Source organism: Brachycentrus maculatus, unplaced genomic scaffold (assembly GCF_059751285.1).
Source record: "Brachycentrus maculatus isolate JH-2025_06_01 unplaced genomic scaffold, ASM5975128v1 h1tg000592l, whole genome shotgun sequence".
Taxonomy (NCBI): domain Eukaryota; kingdom Metazoa; phylum Arthropoda; class Insecta; order Trichoptera; family Brachycentridae; genus Brachycentrus; species Brachycentrus maculatus.
In genome coordinates this window covers 75,001-89,351 of record NW_028281332.1, presented here as the reverse complement: position 1 = coordinate 89,351, position 14,351 = coordinate 75,001, and the positions used below count along the sequence as shown (strand labels likewise).

The 14,351-nt window shown below is 35.1% G+C and overlaps 2 protein-coding genes across 2 annotated transcripts in view; one reads left to right on the top strand and one right to left on the bottom strand.

Annotated features, from left to right (window-relative positions):
- Ptpmeg (protein tyrosine phosphatase Meg) overlaps positions 1-7,690 on the top strand; it is a 29,030-nt gene extending 21,340 nt beyond the window's left edge. Inside the window, exons 9-14 of the mRNA XM_088273679.1 lie at positions 554-659; positions 1,129-1,386; positions 2,050-2,166; positions 3,391-3,614; positions 4,524-4,817; positions 5,981-7,690. Of these exons, the coding sequence (XP_088129805.1) occupies positions 554-659; positions 1,129-1,386; positions 2,050-2,166; positions 3,391-3,614; positions 4,524-4,817; positions 5,981-6,082 (1,101 nt within the window). The 3' untranslated portion in view covers positions 6,083-7,690. The remainder of the gene's footprint in view (positions 1-553; positions 660-1,128; positions 1,387-2,049; positions 2,167-3,390; positions 3,615-4,523; positions 4,818-5,980) is intronic.
- A 2,817-nt stretch (positions 7,691-10,507) lies between these two features.
- On the bottom strand, positions 10,508-13,384 carry LOC148301185 (tRNA N(3)-cytidine methyltransferase METTL2-like). The gene is made up of 3 exons (XM_088273677.1): positions 13,181-13,384; positions 12,948-13,100; positions 10,508-12,847 (listed from the first exon to the last, which is right to left on the bottom strand). The coding sequence occupies exons 1-3, from the start codon at positions 13,267-13,269 to the stop codon at positions 12,040-12,042; spliced, it is 1,050 nt and encodes a 349-aa protein (XP_088129803.1). The 5' UTR covers positions 13,270-13,384; the 3' UTR covers positions 10,508-12,039.
- Between the last annotated feature and the right edge of the window lie 967 nt (positions 13,385-14,351).

The following is a 14,351-nucleotide window of genomic DNA, read 5'->3' as shown; positions in this document are numbered from 1 at the left end:
AGTATGATCAACTTAACCTAACGATTTATGGCTCATAGATTAACCTAACCTTTTGATCATAGATTAATTAATCTAACATCATAGATCCAAGCTCTTCTAGTATGATTAACCTAATAAACAATCCATAGAGCACTGATTCGAATCGACTTGGTGTTGACCTGATCATTTATCTAAAAATTTATTTAATTTGAGTGATTAGTTAGGCAATAGAACTAGTTATTTCATTCATTCTTTCAAATAAAAACATATCTGCACCCAGTGGCACTGCGCTGTAATTCCATGAACACAATGCAATCGGCTCTACACTCCGCAATCCTGAAACTAGAAGTGGATGGTATACAGATGACGTGAATGACATGAGAAAGACATTGCTATATGGGGAAAAAAATGAAGGAGGAATAGTAGGTACTATTCATTAAGATGTGAAAAAGGAGAATCGCAGCGATGTACTCGTGGTTGCATATCCATACTTGTTAAATCTATCAGTAATGTGTACAAGTCAACGGTCACACATATGTTTAGCTTTTGATTATGCATTTTTTATTATTTGCAGGTGGTTGCTATTAACGGAGTGTCTGTGGAGCACATGCGTCATGATCAAGTGGTTCAACTCATCAGATCGGCTCGGGGAACACTCACCCTGACTCTCAAACCAAATGGTTAGTTTAACTCCCTTCTCTCTGTTTTTTTGTATCATTTATAAATCAATTGAAGCGTGAAGCTGGTCAATTTGTCATAATGTCACGCAGCACTATGCACCATCGGGATAAGATAAGAGACCAAGAATGAATGTTATTTTTGTGCTTTGCAATCTCAATCTACCCACAATATATCTATATTTCTAATTATTATTCTTCTTTCTGTGCCACTTCTAACGAAGATCGGCGAACATCATGACTATTTTCAATTTTGATGCTGCATCTTGGAACAGAGATTTGGTGCTTCTGCCAAACCATTGTCGTAGGTTTTTCAGCCATGATGTCCTTGGGCGTCCTTGAGTTCTTCGCCCCTCAATCTTTCCTTGTATGATTAGGTGGAGAAGACGATATTTTTCATTTCTCATGACGTTTCCCAAGTACCTCTAGGTTGGTGACCCGATTTTATATTATATTATGATTTTATTCCTAGCGGAATACCTCTGCTGCGAGGAAGAAGAGCCGGCCGTGCAGTACGTCCCCGAGAGTGGCACCCTGCCCGAGGGCAACGGCAACGGGGACAGCAACGGGGGCCTCGGGTGGCGCCAGGCCCTGCTGCTGCTGGCCGACGGGCTGGGTGGCGCGGCGCTGCAACAGTTCGAGAGGCTCCCCCGGAGGGCGGAGCTCTCCTGCAACGTGGCCAGGTTGCCGCAGAACCTTAACAAGAACCGATACAGGGATATTGCGCCTTGTAAGTTATTTTGCAATCTGTCTCAAGTTTTACAAGCCCTATGCACATCTTCTATGGTAGCTATTTCTATGGATTCCCAATCATAACTTACATCTTCCTTCTACACTTTTAACTCTTTTTTTGCCATTTCTGTAAATAAAAACAAGTTAAATGGGTATCTTTTTATTTTCCCGAGATATTTGATTTTACTTTTCTTGTTGATTTTATTTACTATCTTTTAAGTTGTTGGGATTTTCACTCTTTCCGTTTCATTTACAATATTTTAATCACTTGTGTCGGTTGTTAGATTGAATATCAGACCAAAATGTCATGGGTTGAGAGAGTTCTAGAAGTTATAGACACAGTAAAGGAAAGGAAGCTACAGTACTTTGGCCATTTTATGAGAGGAGAGAAATAATACATGTTTCACAATACTCCGAGATAAGCGCAGTAAAAAAGTAAGACATATATCCTGGGTTAACTTGCGAGAGAGATTCCACTGTAACACTGAGTTGCCATTTAGAGCAGCTGCAGACAAAGTAATAATTGGCATAATAATCGCCACCCTTCAGCTTGGAGTAAAACAATAAGAAGAAAAAGATGATAAATTATTATCAAAGCTTTTATTTTTTATCCAATGATGTGAAATTTGTATTAATTTTTTTAAATGGTTTCTTGTTTTAGATGATGCTACTCGTGTTATATTAGAAAATGGACCAAATGGAGATTATATAAATGCATCTTACATCAACCTAGAGATACCCAACACCAATATTGTACATCATTACATCGCTACACAAGGTATGGATCAATCAAAATATTTTTTAATATGGTATCTAAAGTATGATACTAACAATAAATAGGACATTCTTTAGAGCCTCTCTTTATCATTCATCGTTCACTTCGTGTAATACCACTTAAAAACACTACTTCATGACTACCGGTTACGGAATAATCTTTCCAACATTTTGAGTGTGTCCAAATACTTGTTCACAAAATCTGGATCATATCCAATTACAGGAGTTACTCCAATTACTGGCGTTTCTCATGTGTGTGTTTTAATCCAGGATTCGGACCTCACATACTAATATAAGAGTTTCTGCTTAATAAAAAGCTTCTTTACATCTCACCAATAGATGTCTCTAGTGAAGTTTTAGTGATTCAAGAACAAGGTTTTTAAATTGGTTCATATATATATATATAACTTCCAAGAATTTGAGTAGTGTGGTTGTCAATAATGGGTAGAATTGGTGAATGTTACACGTGTGTAAAGTGATCACTTAAACCAGCCTATGACGGTCGTCAGCCCCGTAAATGCCCAGACTTCCATATTCTTCTTTATCTTTGATGAGATGTCAAAAAAATAATATAATCTTTCCAACATCAGGTCTACATTTGACCTCATGGTGGAATGGTAATTTTGAAACCAGTAGTCATGACGTAGTGTTTTTAAGTGGTATTACATAAAGTGAATAATGAATGATATGGAGAGTGTTATATTACCATACCGCAAAGTTAACAATGCTTTTAACACACTATGGACAGGAAAGGTATTTCTACCCGTTCGGTCGATTGATGCTCAAGGACGGGAAGGGTATTTTTATCTTCTGTGTCAGCCTCATTTCAAAGTCAGAAAAGAAGGAATGACATATTTAATGTTTTGATCTGAATATTATTTACCAATCACTTTAAGGTCTTAAGATGGAGACTGACCGAAGCATTTCGTCGTAACATAACGTCGTAACATCGCTCGCGGCGAGCATCACCGAGCATCCGAAACTATGGATGGAGCGCTCGGGTCGGTGTTCTGACTGCCTATATGCTCTCATCGTAACGTGTTACGTTACGACGAAATGCTCCGGTCAGTCTCCGCCTTTAACTATATGAACATGAATATCAATTCCTGTCGCCAGCGATTTGCAGACTTAAAAAACACCCGCCCCCAGTGTGTTAATATACAAAGTATTCTTTAGAACCCTCTAAAACAAGATGAAGTGTGAGTAATGTAAGGCATCTCTCTGTCAGGTCCGCTGGCGAATACGGTGTGGGACTTCTGGCAGATGGTGTGGGAGGCGGGCAGCAGCCTGGTGGTGATGCTGGGCGCGCTGCAGGAGCGCGGGCGCAGCAAGTGCGCGCAGTACTGGCCTGGCGCGGGCGCGCGCATGGCGCAGCACGGCCTCACGCTGCACTCGCTGGCCGAGCTCTCCGACCCGGACGCCTCCTGCATACACCGACACCTGCTGCTCGCGGTAATACTGGACGGGACCTCTGCGAGAGTTGTTGGCAGTAAATGGCCAGGACATAACAGGGGTAGTTGGGTAGACGCTCTCGAAACTGGCATTACGGGTTTGACTCCCGCCAAGTGCCAAATAAATTCAATAAAGATTTTTTTTTCATTTGGTCTGAGTGCTTTTGATGTATTTTTCTCATTTACCTTCCCTATTCTTACTATCCTACCTGCAGACAAGCCTCTAAATGTAGCGGGTTATTCTTTTTTTAAAAAATACATATTCTCCACCCATAATGTCTCTGCTAAGGCATCTATCATAGATTTTTTGCTGACTAAAACATGATAAGAGTTCACGCAGCTACTGCCTCTTAGACTAACTATACTTAGCACCTTCTCATACATTTTTTATACAGGAGTGTCTTGTATGGACGCATAATAACCCTTAAAACTTTTCACATTTTTCATGTTATTTGGCTGACTGATATAGCCGTCATTTTCGAAATGAGAGACATAAATTTGACTACTGCAATAATCATTAGGAACGTGTTCAACCTCTTAGTAGTGGGACAATGTGAATTATGTGCTCAGTAGAAACTCATTCACACCCAACGGTGCATAATCACACTCATAAATAATCTGAATTACTTATTACGTGATGTCAAGAGTGATCTGTTCTGCACTTTACGTAGAGTGATATTACTGATTTCTTTCTTATGTTTAATAACTGACAAAATCAACTAAACCGAAGTGCATTTATATCTATGCTTTTCACAAAAAAAAATATTTGTCTTTTTAGTAATTTTGAGCATTTCATTTTTAGTTTATTACATTTTACTACAAATAGTACATATATAATCAATATTCCTTTACAGGTATTTCATATATGTTTGTGGAAAAAACCTAATAAAAATTTGCATTTTTCTTTCAGGATTCGAGCGGGCAAAGTCGTGCAGTGCACCACGTGCAGTACCTGGCGTGGCCGGACCACGGCGTGCCCGCGTCGCCGGCCTCGTTCTTGGCGCTGTGCACGCTGGTGGGCGGCGCCCGGAGGGAGGGGGGCGCGGCGCCCGCCGTGGTGCACTGCAGCGCGGGCGTGGGGCGCACGGGCGCGCTGCTGCTCATGGACACGGCGGCCGCGCTGCTGCGCCTGCGCCGCCCCGTCTACCCGCTGGACGTGGTGCGCGCCATGCGCGACCAGCGCCCCCTCTGCGTGCAGAACTCGGTGATTCACCTCTCTCTTTACTCATGACAAAACATACATTTAACTTTTCTCATAAATCTCAATTTATTTAACTTAGCTGGTTCGAGCAGGGGAATTGAAATCCCCACATATAAATTTTAATTCCATAACTTTATAACTCGATAATTTTTGATAACTCGAAAATTTTCTTTATTAGAGAGCTACTTACTGCAGATATTTTGTTTTTATAATTTTAAAACGTTAAATGTTTCAAATATTGTTTTTAATAAAAAGCACAATCAATAAGTGCCGCGAGGTCTACGTACTTATGTATAAGCATGTAAATTTTTTGTCTGCTAGTGACATGTTGTTTATTTTACTCTAATAAATGTGATATATTGATATTACACAAGGAGAGAGTGAGACCATTATACTATTCCGCTTTCATTTGATCTTATTTCCGGCCTCTCGCTTAATCGGCGCTCGGCTGTGCATTCGAAAAGACATCTCATCTACGACTCGGCGAGTTGGTACTTGCTGTGAGTTGCGTACTACGATTTCCATACAAATATGAACTGGGGTCTTTTAGTACCCCGCTTCGGATCACATGTAATTTTTTAATGATAAGTGCGGGAATGGTTAACACAGAACCTTGATATGTCCTAAGTCCTGATGTCCTGATGTGTCCTAAGTCATTCTAAATATGGGAATTTTTGGCCCAAATGTGGGCTAATTTTTACAGTGCCATATTTTATGAAAAATCACCCCTAGGGCCTTTTAAAATTTTGTTCTAGATCCTTTTCTATATTAACACATTATTGTCGGGCAATATTTTTTCATCAACCCTGACACTTACTATACTCGGATAGTCTGCCACCCGACCCTCAGTATACTAATGACAAGTGACTGCGAAGCCAATTCCGATCTATACAGTATTATTTGGCATCTCTCGCGCTCCATAAATAGTACGCTTTCTACCAACAGTATGTAAATGGTACCAACACTATCTAAAAAATAAACAAATAGAACGCTTTCTACCAACAGTATGTAAAAGACGCTTTTAAGCATTTCCCGCGAACAATGTGTTAAGCCCTAAATTGAGATTTCACATTATGTATCTCTTTATTTCCCCTTGACTCTATCTTTCTTCTAAACTTGGTGTACAGACTTTATTGAAGATATTAACAATATTTATATATTTTCAGAGCCAATACAAGTTTGTCTGCGAGTGTATCGGACAAGCCGCCCAAGTTATGGGACTACTGCCGCCGGAGCAGCATCAGGAACCAACCGAAGAGCACCACTAGTCACTCTACCATACCTTTAATACTTCATTTCTGTTCTTATCATTTTTTTATAAGATGTTTTTCCCACACAGTTAATAACTGACACAATCAACGAAACCAAGGTGCATTTACATCTGTGCTTTTCAATCAATTTTTATTTATCAGTTACTTTTTAGTTATTTTGAGCATTCACGATAGACTGAATTATCAAAATTGTGTATTTTTTACGATAACTTCAGATAAATGTGTCTTGCTGGGTTTTAAAAAATAACTATATAACTGAATAGCTAATTTTATTGACAAAAAATTGTACTATTTAAACTAAAAAAAAAACATTTTCTTTTGTAGAAGCGCCAAAAATCATCAAAACCAGGTGCATTTGGAGCAGAAAAAGAATTATTAGAATCTGATTTAAACTATAAATGCTTAAAATATTTAATATCCAAATGCCGCTTGAAGCGCTTTCCGTTTCCAACTACAGCATTACATATTCAAATGGGAAAAACCTATTTGATACGTAATATGTATTACTTTTACCATATTATTTAAGTTTTTTGGATGTATAAACCAATAAATATATTTTAACATTCAAGTTTAATTTTGTAATGTATTTTTTATTACAAAAATGTTTCACTTTGTGTCATACCAATTGATTTATTGGATTTAGTCAAAATATAAATGATAATGCGAGTTTTCTTTTCTTTGCTTTAAGCAAAGTAGTGATAACTCCAAACGTACTTTTAATTTAATTTTTAACATATTGATAACATTTCCTACCATTTTGTATTTTATCATCCGTGCCATGTTATACTTTAGCAATGAGATTGAAGGTTTGCATTTAGCTCGTTTAATATAAATATTTCCTAGAATTCACAACTAGTTGGACGCACTGTCGATTGGTGCAGATTTTCTATATTATCATTTGACGTATATATTGCAATATGTAGTAATAATCTTCCTTTACACTTTAATATATTTATCTAATCAGAGAACTGCTGATGAGTTGAAAGTACAAAATATAATATTTTAGCCGTTTTATTACAAGAACAAAACATTGTATTGGAATAAGTATTTAAATTTTATTTTTCTTGCACTATCTAGTGGATTTTTTTATGTTAAATAATTTCACAAATTGCAAGATCAAATTGCATGTTAATATTATATGTAATTATTCATAAGTATCCTACTTTTAAAACCATCCAATATATATACGACTTTTAGTGCCATAAAGTAATATTAAAACACAATATTGCCATTTTTTCACTTTCGGATTCATATCAAGATGACCTCAAATATATAGGAAGAATGGCAACACGAGCGCGTCACATACTTAATCTTGAATTTTGATCTGTTAAGATGTTTTCCAACTTATGTTAAAATAATTAATTTCTACTTTTATTTAAATTTATTTCTATCTGCTGTGAAAATGAAAAGGTAAAATTTATACAACATCTTTTACTTGTGGCTAAATTCATAATATCGCAGATCTGGAAGAAAAACGAGAGAAGTAAAATAAACAATATAAAAAACTGAGAAATGGTCAAACTAGCCAGGAAACCTGATAACAAAATGTCAATTTACAATAAGCCCTGAAAAATGAAATTGGAAGCTACAATATACAATAAAAAACTTTATTTTCTTCTAATAAAAATTAACACACAGTAAAATGTTTTAAATGTATGCTGAATTGTGTTGCTTTGCTTCCAGACCAATTTGAATGTGCGTATTTTTATTTTGTTTATGTTTTTACACTTGTCATTCGAATAGCAATATTTACGTAGAAATATGTCACTATATCGTCCCTACACTGTGATTCTGTATTTCACTGTCAACGATTAGTGCAATATAATGATAAGGCAATCAAAATTAATATTTGATTAATTTTAGAGTGTAATTTCAGTGTGTAGTATTCGATGCATTCAGTGGAACAAAAATGGTGTAAATTTAAACACAATACAAAGTTTTAAACAAAATTAAGCATATTTTAAATATGTGAAACTGCGTAATCGGAGAATAACAATAATATATAAAAAAATAAGAGTTTAAGAAACTTAGGATTGATATTACGCGTGGGTTAAGAGCCCAATTGCGCCTTCCACATAGAGTTTAATATATATCTTTATCTACTTTTGACTCGATGGATCAATGAATATACATGATATGTATAATATTAGTATCTTAGAATATATATATATTTACATATTTCCAGAACTAACTGCCTACTAATATTGCTAAAAAACCGCCCCACAAGTAATTTAGCTATTACAAAAAGCTCGTAATTCGGAAGTAAAGAAACTAAGATTGCAAAAGGATTCAGAAACGGCAAATTTAAAAAGAAAACATAAATTTTCATGTTTCAACTGATGTATGGCAATGTTTTCAAAGTTATTTTGTATTATCCTTTGTTTACAAAATAACAAAATCAGTGAATGAAATTAATTATTTCATTAAATTTTTTTTAAAAATCTAATTATTCACATTAGTTTTCTCTTTACTCTTATTTCATTTTTAATATAGAATGAAATATTTTTTACAACTTCGAATTGATGATTTTGTTGTACGTAAAATCATTAGATCAACCAGAATTCTGAAATATTTTGTTGTGGCAATATTAAAATTATAGCGTTGCTTGTATTTATATATATTCTAAGATTAGGACACATTCCAGCTTAATATTGGTATGTGAGCAGGGTTTTAGCATCCGTCGGTAGCATTTCCGAGCCTTAATACATAATATGTGTTCACTCTATCTTATAGCGTCGGGTTAGTAAGGATCACTGTAAAGGATTTGCTAGCGTAAATGAAGTCTGGTATAGTGTGATGTTCAGTTTGGAGCCTGTTTGTAGATCACGCTGGATATTATCGTGTCGGTGTTAGAACTACCATTTTATATGAACTGCCTTTTATACCAGTTCTCTTATACTATACTTGTCATTGTGATGTTATCAATATGTGAAGTGGGAAGTAGTTAGCTTTTACGTATTAGGAAAATTTGGAAATTTAGGTCTCAAATAACTTGAAATCGGTCCTGTTAAAATAAGGTGTTCGTCGACTGCTACCATGCGTGTTTATTTTTAATGTGACTGGAAAAAATGAGATCTGATCTTCTTTACCTAAATGCATGCATCGTATTTGAGCTTTAATGAAGAAAAAAATCATTTCATCATACCTTATTTTATTTTAATATAATTTTAGTTTTTAACATTAGTAAACTTTTATCCCATTTTAAAATAAAGTCACAAAAGTATTTTTTAATGTCGGCATAATCTGAGGATTTTTTTTTAACAAATTGCAAGCAAAATAAACCGAAAGCATGACCAATTTACCCTTGTGTTTATTTCTTATAGACTCTCCATTATAATATGGTTGAGTTTTATAGATTTTGCAATATCGGTGTATCGAATATGTTATTTAAGCAATTATGTATTTAGAGTGTAATATTTGTCTAGTCTCATTTAACAGATAACCTAATAGTAGTCAACAAGGTTTATTTGTATTATTTAATGTCTAGAAAAAATATTCACAGGACTTTGTCCTACTAACTAGTTTGTGATTTTTAAGCTAGGAAAAAAACAAGATTTTGATGAAAATCTTTTTTTTAATTAGTATTATTATCCGTACCGTACTGGATATTTATTTTACATCAGTCACTTAATATTTTATCAAAGAAAATGAAGTAAAAATTTAAATTTTGCAGCTGATATTTTCTTGCAAATTTTATATAAAATATGAACCACTTGTGAACATAAATAAAAAAAATTAATAAAAAATACTGTTTTATTTTACATCTCCCCTTTTTTTAGATGTTTTATGAGTGATGAAAAAATATATATAATTCACAATATTTTGAGTGTGTCCAAATCCTTTTTCACAAATTCTAAGTTTGTCTCCACTTATTATTAGCGGAGTTATTTGTACTAATTTCTCAACATAGATGAAGAAGAATATGGAAATCTGGGTATTTATAGGGTTTACAACCTGTCATGGGCTGACCTGTCATAAGTGACCATTGCACATGTAACATTCACCATTCTACCCCGCTACTCAAATTTCAGAAGTTATATTTAGGGTTTAAATGACACCTTGCTCATGCTTTTTCGGCACTATCTATGGTTGAGTTTAGCCTAAGACAGGTCGTAAGCCCTGTACATACCTTAAATATCATATTCTCCATCTATGTTGAGAACAATATCAATAAAATAGTTTTTACTGAACTGAGTGCCTCAAGCTAAAATATTACATTTTCTACATGAAATTTGTTTGAAAATATGGAATATTTAGAGTTATCTTGTATCTCTGCACATTTAATTTGGCTCAGGAGTGACTAACGACCAGGAGTATCAATTAAGCCATTGTAGTAATTTACATAGAATGAAAATATTTCCATGTCGAGCGCTGTTCCAAATAATTAAAACAATTAGGATACAAATAATTTAAACAAGTCTGTTTTTATTGCAAAAAATATGCATTTAATTTCATACACATATAAATTATCAAAGATGGGGAAATTTTTTTCGTAGTACGTTTTTTTTTGCATTTTTGGACTTAGCAGAGTCTACTTAGTCCAAAAATGCAAAAAAAAAAGATACTACAAAAAAATTACCCTTACTGTGTTTTGAGTTTGGACAGTCAAGATGTTCATTAAAATAAATATAAAAAAGCAGTAAAAAAATATTTTTTCGTAAATTCTTATTTTTTTTAAATACTCCAGCACCATAACTGCTGTAATGGACGATCAGCTGGGCACGCGGTCCTCAAATGGACCTTATTTTTAAATAAGAATAAGCGAAGATAATAAGAATAAATGTAATGTTATGAAATGTTAAAAAATGTATGTAATAATCAATATGAAAACATGGTATGGAGTTACTCTATCCGTGCGGTCGGCCCAACAGTGAAACTCGACGGACTGAGCGAGAAAAGGGAGCGTGGCTCCCACTACTTACGCTGAGGCCAATGGGGACCCAGTGGAAGGTAGTGGGGGTCATGCGCGCGAGCGCCAGGGGGACCGGCTCGGCGGATTAACTCCGTACGCATATAAATAGATGTAATTTTTAATAAATAAATCATTCCACTTCACGGACACCGAGCTCTGCGTTTTGCTTCAACTCCACCAACCCTTCGCCACTACTGACTTCGGAATCTTCTGGGACTAGACCACCGCTATGACAATGAATCGGAATAATCACGGACCTATGCATCTACTCTACTGGCCATCGCATTGAAAATATTGGAAATATTTTCACTCGCCGACCGAGCTACATAACTTTCGGGATTTACAACCCCGAGAGCGACGGAGCGGAGGAGACACAGCCACCCTATAACAGTCTAGCGGTGTGTGCGACACAACTGCGAAGTCCTGTCTTGTTTATTTCTTTTTAACATAAATGTCAGCTTTAATGGGAACTACAAAATTTCATATTATTTAATAGAATAAGCATTGTGACCTAAACATTTAAATTTAAGTCCAAAGATAAACATATTTTGTGCCATTTTCTTTACAAACTTATCAGGAAATAAATATGTACCAAAATACATATACATTTTTAGGGATAGAATATATTTTTACAGAGTATAACCAAAAAGAAATGTGTTAAATATTTATCAAGAGATAGTTAAATATTTATTCCTTACTTTTATTGAAAAATATTCATGGTTTATAGAGAATTGAAAATATTTATTAAATAGTGAGTTGTACAAAAGAAGCATGGTAGCCAAATGCGGCAACCACTACATTATGGAGGCGGAGATCCCAGGTTTGATTCCCAGGGGATAATAAAAAATATAAATGTTTTTTCACTCTAACACTCTAATATTTGTTAAATATTACCCTGGACTGGTACCTTATGTGTAAGTTGATCACCTTGCCTTAAAATAATTATCAATCAATGATAATCATTGCATTAATTTTATGCCACTGCATAATCCCTATGGTGCGGATGAAGGTAAAATGAAAAAACAATATTTTTCAATTTTTGTTAAAATGCTTTCCTATATTTAGCTTGAATCCAAACTCTATACATGGTGAGCTTCTTTCCTCTGTTGACTTGCAATCTTCTGTCGATGAGGTTTTGCTCTTCGATAAATCCGTTAGAAGTAAACATATTAGTGATTTCTTCTTGCGTAAAAAAGTAAACTCTGGTTCCGTCGCCGCGAGCGTAAAAGTTATCGCTGAGACATCTCCCGCGCTTCAACCGCAACTGAGCCAAATCGTACCTGCCATAGTCCCTCATTAACAAGAGCCCCCCTTTCTTTAACGCTTTATGAGCTTTCCTAATCACGCCATCCATTTTATCTGGATCTATTGCGGAGAGAACGAATATCAGCACAATTATATCTATAGATTCATCTTCGAAGGGGACTTCCCAATTATCTGCCGTGGCATCTAAAACGAAGGCATGGCACCTTTTAGGGTTGTACAATTCGTTTTCTTTTAATATAGAAATTGCTACGGAGGAAAAGTCACAACAGTAAATAAATAAATTGGGGTCCTTGCTATACTGAAGAATTGGAATTATAGTATTTCCAACTCCGCAGCCGATTTCAAAAATGTTTCTGGTTTTATTAACATTTTTAGAACAAGCATCATTGTTAAGATTGCAAACGGAAGATGAACTTTCTGACTGTTGCGTTACAACATTTTCTTTATCGCTGATTTTCAATTTGTCAGCGGCTTGAGAAATATTATTATCAGTATTTTGTGGATAAACCCTTTCAGGAGCACTTGTATAATCTGGAGCTAATTCAGGAAACTCGGTAAATAGCCAGTGTCTATCTTTGAAGAATCTAAAAAAAAAGGAAAGCAGGTATTCAAATGAAAAACTAGACTTATATGAAATTAAATAAGACATAAAAAAATGACACTTTGGTTGAACGAACCACATACCTATTTGTGTGAATGTTGTAAAAGTCATCCCAATGCTTGTCAGCATTTTCTTCAAATGTAATGATTTCTTCCTCAGAAAACAGAATTTCGGAATTTCCTTGAACCTTCAACCGCGCTTGTTCTTCTAATTCAGAGCTCCACTCGACATTATCCCTGTAAAAATACAATTAATTGATAAAACCCATTTAACGTTATATTATATATCCCAAGCAAAGAAATGATTCTTTTTTTACCACGCACTGTGCTGGAATACATCAGAACCATCCACAAGAAGTCTGTTGCCAAATTGTGGTCTTTTTCCATCATCAGGTGCTTCTTCCATTGTAAATAAAACAGCGTACGGTACTCGACTCAGATGCCAAATCAAAAAACGAACATTTGTATTATTTTAGGTTATGCGGAAACGTCAAATGTCAAATCATAAACATGCCATCCATGACAAGTGCTGCCAGTAACAAAAAAATAAGACTCCCTGCAACTCTTTTACCGAAAGCTTTCAATTTTCAGTGGGTTTTCAGTTTTCAATTCCAACACCAGAAGCAGGGGGGGTCGACTCGTAAACGTCAGATTGTTCAAAAAACGACCAGAAAATGACGAGACACACTAATACACTAACAAAAACACCAAAACGGGAACGAAAAATACGAGATACCAACAAGTTGTTCAAATATTTCAAATAAATATAGACAGACTATGGTTATAGACAATTATCGATAGAAAAATAGAAATCCGTCTATGAAGAACTTCATAATATTGAGTATTATGCCAAAGTTAAAGTTAAATTTTGCGTATGAAAGTGTAGTTTTTCTTACTTAACACAACGCTCCCTTGAACTTCTGCAGCACCCCCCAAATGCAAAAAATTTAAAAACGCCTAGCCAGACTTCCAAAACGCCCACAAAGGGGCGCTGGCACCCCCGTTAAGAAACATAACTTCAGAAAGTGGTGGGCACTCCTTCCGCCCTTTTAAAATATTGTATTTTCTAGAATTTTAAATATAATATAGTAATTTGAAAATTCTATCGTTTTTGTTTTTGCTGAAAAGCCTTATATTTATACATAGTTTGGAATAATAATTTCAAAAAAGTTACCATTACCATTAACCATTGTAAGGCTGAGTTGAGTAACCATTATTAATCGCCTGAACTCTTTTTATAAATGTCGCGTTTTAGCCGTGACCTTTCTATTTATGTTTACACTGAAATAAATAAATTGAGATAGTGAAATATCTTCTTTGTAATATTAATATTATAATTTTGAAAATATGTAATACAACAAATTTCAATATAAATACCATTTAACCTGAAAAATGTATGATAAATATTTCGGCGGGTGGATTTGACATTCAGCCGCGGCGAAGTCACGCCCAGCCGGGAGCTTAGTACTTCTAGCCGTTTACGTCACT